Source organism: Cornus florida, unplaced genomic scaffold, assembly GCF_030987335.1.
Source record: "Cornus florida cultivar Cherokee Brave unplaced genomic scaffold, ASM3098733v1 CherokeeBrave_3.0.0_Hap2_Chr09, whole genome shotgun sequence".
Classification (NCBI taxonomy): domain Eukaryota; kingdom Viridiplantae; phylum Streptophyta; class Magnoliopsida; order Cornales; family Cornaceae; genus Cornus; species Cornus florida.
This window is the reverse complement of record NW_026775579.1, coordinates 88650780-88658081: the sequence shown is the minus strand read 5'-3', so window position 1 is coordinate 88658081 and position 7302 is coordinate 88650780. Positions and strand designations below refer to the sequence as shown.

Here is a 7302-nt window from a genome sequence, read left to right as displayed (position 1 = left end):
TGAGGGTGTAATTATCTTTTTGCACAATAAAAATTAGACAAAAGTGTCTACACGTACAAGATGAATCGTCCTCATTTTCTCATGTTTGGGAACTACTGAAGGATTAGCATGGATGGACTACTGAATTGGACAATAGGTCTCCTTATGGGTAACTCTCGTTTTCAGCTTTTCCCCCCTTCAAATTCCTCTTTCCTTCCTCTCTCATCTATTCTTTCCTTCTTTTTCTTTGTGATTCTGTTTGTTTCTTGTCTTTTATTTATCCACTTTTTTCCTCTTTGGTTGTGCATTTTCTTCAAAATCTTCAAATCAAATATATTCACAATTAAGTTTATTGAACTTGTAATGCTAATTACTAATCTCTCAATCTTAAATGTTTATTTATTTCTCGTTGCCTAAAACATAACTTGTCAGTTATATTCTAATGTATTGGTTGATCTAGCTCATTACCAAGTCAATGTAGGGGAATGCTTTGCATTCACTCTTCTTATAAAATCACGAGAGTTAAGGGTGTCTTTGTCAATTGCATATTTTAGTACATGTGCATTGCTGCGTTTCAAAGTTAATTTCGATTTCAATAAAATAACATTGCGATACCTGTTAAGAGATTGAAAGTGTGAAGTGGTGGATCCCACATACTCTTTCTTTTGTTAAGAGTTGTGGCTGGGACAATTGTTACATTTCTCTTTCAAACAATATCATTTACTTTGTACCTTTTATGGCTCTCTTGCCTTCTTTTATGAAGAAACACACCCTCACTAGCAAGGCTTATGATGTCCACTTAATAAATCTACCATTTTTTTTCCCTGCAATTCTCAAAGTTCAAGCTTTCTGAGCACCCCTCTCTTAACAAAACATTCCCTAAGACCTAGACTTATGTCTCTCTACTTGAACATCAACCTTTCACCTTCCCTTTTAATAGTTAGATTTCACAAAAAAAAAACCTCATATGTGACAAATCCTTTTCCCTAAAGAGTTCATTTGTAGTTGTCCATGCAATGAATTCAAATGGCACAAGAATCAGGTTTTATTGAGAATGTTTCAAAAGCCCTGTATTAAACAATATAGGGTAACAATTATTCTATGGTTAAATAACCACTTTCATGCCTCTAAAGGAACATCTTTATTGTGTTTTCCTATTATATATATATATATATAGTTGCATGACAGAATAAGATATAAAACTGAATTCCAAGGCATGGGATTGAAGCTGCAGTTGCTTAAAGTCCATGTGATCGTAAAGAAAAGACCGAAAGCTTGTTCCCGTCTCCCCTAGTGGTTAGGGTATCTGCATCAAGGTAGGTAACTTCAAATTCAGTACTGCTTCCTGTTTTTGCTGCCGGCCTTAGTGCATCAAGAATCGCCCATGGTGCTTGTGAATTATGTTGTGACTTGGAGCTGTCATATGTTAATTTAACCTTTGACGACCCTGTTCATGTTAAAACAACATTTTTTTTTTCAGGACAATCATTCTGTGTTATTATATACACATGGTACAAACCATTCACAAGCTAAAGTCTAATTTATGAATTTGAAAAAGCAGGCCAACCTATGAGTTCCAATTTGTGGGCGAATTTGTCAATCTTTTTACCAGGTTCTGGACCAGTATATTCAAGATTTACTATATTATCAAAATCTTTGCTTAAGATGTCAATCCTTTGAAATACCTGATCAGAACAAAAAATGGCCATCAGGTCAATAATTTGATAACGTTGTGCACTGTCAATCTTCTAGAATATATATATAGATATAGATATAGAAATAGATATAGCAAAAGAAAAGAGGGGTTGAAGAACACCTCGCCAATAGTTACGTGGTCAGGCATTGCAATGGCCGACTGAGAGGAGAAGGCACTGCAATATCTGAGTTTCCACCAGCCTCGCATTTTATGAAGATCAATTGGCTCTCTAACACCTTCAATCTCCTTGGCAGCAGCATCTGCCTTTTGTACATCATCTTTGCTTGCAACAAGCCCTCTATTTAGCCCTGAAACAACACCCTGCACCAATTCACCAACTCTTGTGCGTGAAACCATCCATCATCAATTACACAATAAAGTGCACACTTTTTGGCAAAATAATTAATTTACTGGGATGCAATCACATAACAATACAAAAACAATGATTTTTTTTTTTTTTTTTTAAATTTTATAAAAGAATAAATATTATTTTATGCTACCTTCACTTGTGATAATATGTATAATGTTATTTTTTATTTTAAAAAAACAGTTGAACAACTTAAAATGTATTCATATTATTTTTAAGATTATCGAGTAAACTTGTGTTAGAAAGATGCTTGACGAGTATGGGTGTCCAAAACTATGAAGATGAGAGTAATTTACCCATAAAATTATAATGCCTGCTGTTCAGATTTATTTATTTATTTTTGGGTAAGGAATACTAATGCCTTTTCAAGTATTTGATAACAATAATTTCAATCAAAGGATAATTTCCATCATCAACCGTAAGCACAGAAACCAAAAAGAATCAACAAAATGAAGTGTAGATATGCAGAGTACAAAATTGAAAGTATATAATATATTGAGCTAGCAGTAAACTCAATTCAACTGAACCCATAACAGAATTTTGAACTAGTACCTGAAATTTGCACTTCAGAGACGCAATGAGCTCTGACTTCGGTTGTGGTGGTGGTACAGGGACGGAGACTTCGCTGGTCACGCATCGGCGAACGAGGTTTCTCTTATGACGAGTGGTTGGGTAAGATATGTGGGAGAAAGGGTGTCTGGGATGAAAAGTAAGAGTGTTTCGTGGGTAAGATACATGAGTGAGAAAGGAAGAAGAAGAAAAATGTGATGGCGTTGAAGAAGAGAGAGACAGAATAGGTGAACATTGAAGAAAAGAAGCCATTGATTTGTGTCACAAAAGTGTTTGTTAAGAAGGAAAATGACAGGTGCTGATTATCAGTTTTGTTATGCCACGGACACAAGTATCATCCATATTTATGTGAAATTTATGTGGGCCCATCTCTACAGAGAAAAGCCAATTTCGCTGTCAATATTGTAACTCGGAGTAATGAATATTTTTTTTTTTCATAAATAAAGTAATGAATATTCTCAAAAAAATATGAAAAGAAAAAGAAAAAAAGAAGCTGACATTACTTCCGAGTTCTTATAGAGTAAGCCACTGTTTTTGCGGGGTTTTGAGTGATCATTTTGTATTTGTAAGCTTTAGTAATAGGTTAATGTATACTCTGCTGATGCAAGCCAGTGTTGGCTTGGATAACATGATGCAATAGGTCGTGTTGTTCTTATTATGACATGCTTTACTACATATACATTATGGCATTTCGGAGCTAATCCTGAATTTAAATTGAAGATATCGTACAACCGAAAGGGAGTGTGAAGTGGTGGATCCCGCACACTCTTTTGATACCATTGCTATTTCAAATAGTATCATTTGTGTGTTCCTATTATGGCTCTCTTGCCTTCTTTTCTGAAGAACCACACCTTGCAAGGCTTATGCTGTCTACTCAATAAATCTACCATCTTTTTTCCAGCAATTCTTTAAGTTCATGCTGTCCGAGAGCCCTCCCTTAACAAAAACATTCCCCAAGTGAACGTCAACCTTTCACCTTCCCTTACTAGTTAGATATGACAAAACCTCATATGTGACGAATCATTTTCCCTAAAAGTTCATCATTTGTGGCTGTCTATGCAATGAATTCAAGTGACACAACAAACAAGTTTTATAGACAATATTTCAAGAGCCCTGTATTAAACAACATAGGTTGACCATTACTCTATGGTTAGACAACACTTTCATGCTTCTAAAATAGCATTTTTATTGTGCTTTTCTATACATGCCACCATATAAGAGAGAGAGGGTACGTGGGGGGATACTGTTACAGTTGCATGACAAAATAAGATTTAAAACTGAATTCCAAGGCATGGTATTGACACTTCAGTTGCGTAAAGTTTATGCGATAACAAAGACCCTAAGCTCGCCCCTGTCTCCTCTAGTGATTCGAGTATCTGCGTCAAGGTATGTAACTTCAAATTCACCGCTTCCTGGATTTGATGGAGGCCTTATTGCATCTGGAATCTTAGGTAGCTCGAATGCTGGTAATTCTGATAAATTTCCAACTGTCTTTACGGTGGTTTTCTCAAATACTATTTTAATCTTTGAAGACCCTGTTCATGTTGAAAGATCACAATTCACAAGCATTCGTGTGTTATGGTACGAACCATTCAGAAGCTAAAGAATTTATGAATTTGAAAAAGGCCTACCTATGAGTTCAAATTTGTGGGCTAACGTGGCAATCAATTGAACGGTCGGAATAGGCCATGGAACGCCCAATTGAAGCTCCACTATATTATCAAAATCTTTGCTGAAGATGTCAATCCGTTGAAATACCTGATCAGAACAAAACATGGTCATTAGCAAGCAGTTTGTATCTTGTGCAAGTTAAGGACCCCATAATTTGATGACTCTGTGTACTGACAATCTCCTAGGAGACCCCAAATCGTGGTGGATGTTGATGGTTAGAAACCATACTATTGCAAGTAAATAAATTTGTCCAAGTGTCTTCAGAGGGCACTGGTTAATGATTAAACGCGCTACTGGTTGGAATAATATTAGCTAAATTCACGACAATATAAAAGAATATACGCACACGCATATATATATAAGAGAAGAAAAGTGGGGTTCAAGCACACCTGGCCAAGAGTTAAGGGGACAAGCCTTCCAATGGGCGGCCCAGGACGGCTTCCACCTAATGTACGAGATGAGAACGCACTGCTATATATCAGTTTCCACCTTCCTTGCAATTTATCAAGATCAGCTGAGAGATCTACTGGCCCTCCAACTTCTTCAATCTCCTTGGCAGCAGCATCTGCCTTTTGTAGATCATCTTCACTTGCAGCAAGGCCTCTATTTAGCCCAGAAACAGCACCCTGCAATTGACCACCCCTTGTGTGTGTAACAAGTCATATAGGTACTTATAGACACATGAATATTAGTGCACTCAAGCTTTTGCACTAATGCAAATACAATTCAATGTTATACATCACTCCATTCAAAACTCCACCTACCATCTCAAAAGTTGATCCGAGTCAAAAGAGTTGGATGCTTTAGAGTATACACCCTAATTGAGCTCCTAAAGCAGCAAAGCGAGAGAAAGCAATGACGATCTCTAAGAATTTCTTAGGATTGTTGGATTTTATTTTTCTTAGTGGTGTCATATGTTTCTAGACCCTGCATATTAAAAGAGAAATGTGACATGGGCATCACAAAAGCAGGCATATTCACAAAGCTCTTTGACCATTTTCCCAACGCCGATGCACAGCAACATAATTTATAATTTGACACAATTACTGTCAGGGGCAGAGCTAGGGGGGGCACCAATTCTTTTGATTTTTTTTTTTCACAGTTCTCTTACTTGTAATCCCTATAAACTTTTTATTGTAACTTTAGAAAGTTAGAATCTAGCGAAAGAAAAATTAATTCCATTATAGTGGTAGTCCTTACTACAAGTCTACAACATATCAATACTCCATTCAAATATTTACATATATAATACTTATTATCCATATGAATTTAAGGGAGAAAAAATGATTTTACTTTTTGGCCTATTGTATTAGTTTCTTCATGTTAATTATTTAAGAAATTTATTTTAATTTTTGTAGGTTATAAGTTTCTCATTATTTAGATTGTATTAAAAATAGCAAAAAATCTATTATATGGGTGTGTTCTCACTAAATTTTCACACTTTGACCATTGAGGTGCAAGGTTATGAAGATTATCCTCTCAATCAAACAGTTACAATGATGCAAAATGATAGACTTGGCAATAATCTATTTTCAGATATATATATATTTTTTTAACAAAAACTTATTATAATATTTTTATTTTTCTATTAATTTTTTTTTATATATAGCACTTTGGCCCCCCAACCAAATATTTCAGGCTCCGCCCCTGATTACTGTATCCACTTGACAAGTCACAACTTTACTGTAAAATTATATTATCCTACGTCACACAATCCTCTTCAACAGGTGTCGCTCTCGCTCAAATTCTTACTGCTTATAACTTAATTCTGCCGCTCTCACGCTACAGCTCTTGAATTCGCTCTCACTCATGCTTTATGTGACTTAGATATTACCATAAGTATCAAACACCATCCTGAAAGGAAAAATCCTAGAACTCTCTAATTCCTGAGATGCTAGGGACACAATGAATTATTTAATCATTTAGAGTTTATAAAGCCAATCACATTGTCATTCTCAGCTCTAGTACATTTATCCCATGAATGATAACATCATGTCATAGCAGCCATCATCAAATTACACAACGAAGTCTAGAATTTCTGCAAAAAAACAAATTTCTATTTTTGCAACAGAAACCCTAGTTCAATAAGTAGATTTCCACCTTTTCCCCATTTCCAGATAATTCGTTAATAAGCACAATTCATTAATCAAACTATAATGATGTCATTTCAAATATTTGATCCGGTACAATCATTTCACTCAAATCAATGAACCCATCATCAACCACAACCACAGAAACCAAAAAGAATCAACAAAATAAAGTATATAATTGAGCATATTAACAAACATTAAACTAAATTCATCAGAGTCAACAAAATGAAGTGTAGATACAAAGTACAAAATTTAAAGCATATAATTGAGCATAGTGACAAGCAATTAAACTAAATTCAACTGAACCCATGTCAGAAATTTGAACAAATACCAGTAGTTTGAGCTTCAGTGAGTCGAGCTTCGGCGGCGACGGTGGTAGGCCAGGAACGAAGCCTTCGCTGGCCACTGATTGGATAACGAGGTTTCTCTTAGGACGAGTGTTTGGTGGGTAAGAAACGTAAGAGACGAAGTGTCTGGGATGAAAATATGCGAGCGAAGATGAAGAAGAATGTGATGGTGTTGAAGAGTGAGAGACAATAGGTGAGGATTGAAGAAAAGAAGCCATAGAGTTTGTTAGGAAGGAAAATGAGAGATTGTGATTTTCAGTTCTGATTGGATGCACTGATTTTTGTAGAAACCAGTTGAAAATTCATGAGAATTGTCTCCTGTTCCAATTTGATGGCTGTACCACAGACACAAGGATTATCGAAATCTATAAGTGAAATTTAAATGGGCCCACCAACACCAGAAGCCAAATTACGCTACCATACCCTCGCAAGTAATGCCCTTTGACCTTGCATGTTAAAAGAGATACTGTGATGCAATTGTCGGCAGTCAGCAGCGGATTAAGAGGCGGCCCTAGAATATTCTTAGAGTGCGTATTACACCACTTACATACGATAAAAACATCACTAAAATTTTAATTTGAT

General features: G+C 35.7%; 2 protein-coding genes across 2 annotated transcripts; both read right to left on the bottom strand.

The window, feature by feature from the left end:
• Positions 1-1217: 1217 nt before the first annotated feature.
• LOC132273110 (plastid-lipid-associated protein 6, chloroplastic-like) lies at positions 1218-2032 on the bottom strand. Its single transcript, XM_059774138.1, has 3 exons — positions 1796-2032; positions 1547-1664; positions 1218-1426 (listed from the first exon to the last, which is right to left on the bottom strand). The coding sequence occupies exons 1-3, from the start codon at positions 2030-2032 to the stop codon at positions 1218-1220; spliced, it is 564 nt and encodes a 187-aa protein (XP_059630121.1).
• A 1652-nt stretch (positions 2033-3684) lies between these two features.
• On the bottom strand, positions 3685-7072 carry LOC132274973 (plastid-lipid-associated protein 6, chloroplastic). The gene is made up of 4 exons (XM_059776345.1): positions 6705-7072; positions 4673-4909; positions 4244-4370; positions 3685-4147 (listed from the first exon to the last, which is right to left on the bottom strand). The coding sequence occupies exons 1-4, from the start codon at positions 6936-6938 to the stop codon at positions 3933-3935; spliced, it is 813 nt and encodes a 270-aa protein (XP_059632328.1). The 5' UTR covers positions 6939-7072; the 3' UTR covers positions 3685-3932.
• Positions 7073-7302: the final 230 nt, after the last annotated feature.

What these genes read in the sequence shown, in the direction of transcription:
- LOC132273110 (XM_059774138.1), bottom strand. Translation starts at nt 2,032, where the DNA reads ATGGTTTCACGCACAAGAGTTGGTGAATTGGTGCAGGGTGTTGTTTCA. An exon ending in ACCACGTAACTATTGGCGAG is followed by an intron (nt 1,665 to 1,795) that starts GTGTTCTTCAAC and finishes TGTTCTGATCAG; the next exon opens with GTATTTCAAAGGATTGACAT. An exon ending in CCACAAATTGGAACTCATAG is followed by an intron (nt 1,427 to 1,546) that starts GTTGGCCTGCTT and finishes TAACATGAACAG; the next exon opens with GGTCGTCAAAGGTTAAATTA.
- LOC132274973 (XM_059776345.1), bottom strand. Translation starts at nt 6,938, where the DNA reads ATGGCTTCTTTTCTTCAATCCTCACCTATTGTCTCTCACTCTTCAACA. An exon ending in TCCCCTTAACTCTTGGCCAG is followed by an intron (nt 4,371 to 4,672) that starts GTGTGCTTGAAC and finishes TGTTCTGATCAG; the next exon opens with GTATTTCAACGGATTGACAT. An exon ending in CCACAAATTTGAACTCATAG is followed by an intron (nt 4,148 to 4,243) that starts GTAGGCCTTTTT and finishes CAACATGAACAG; the next exon opens with GGTCTTCAAAGATTAAAATA.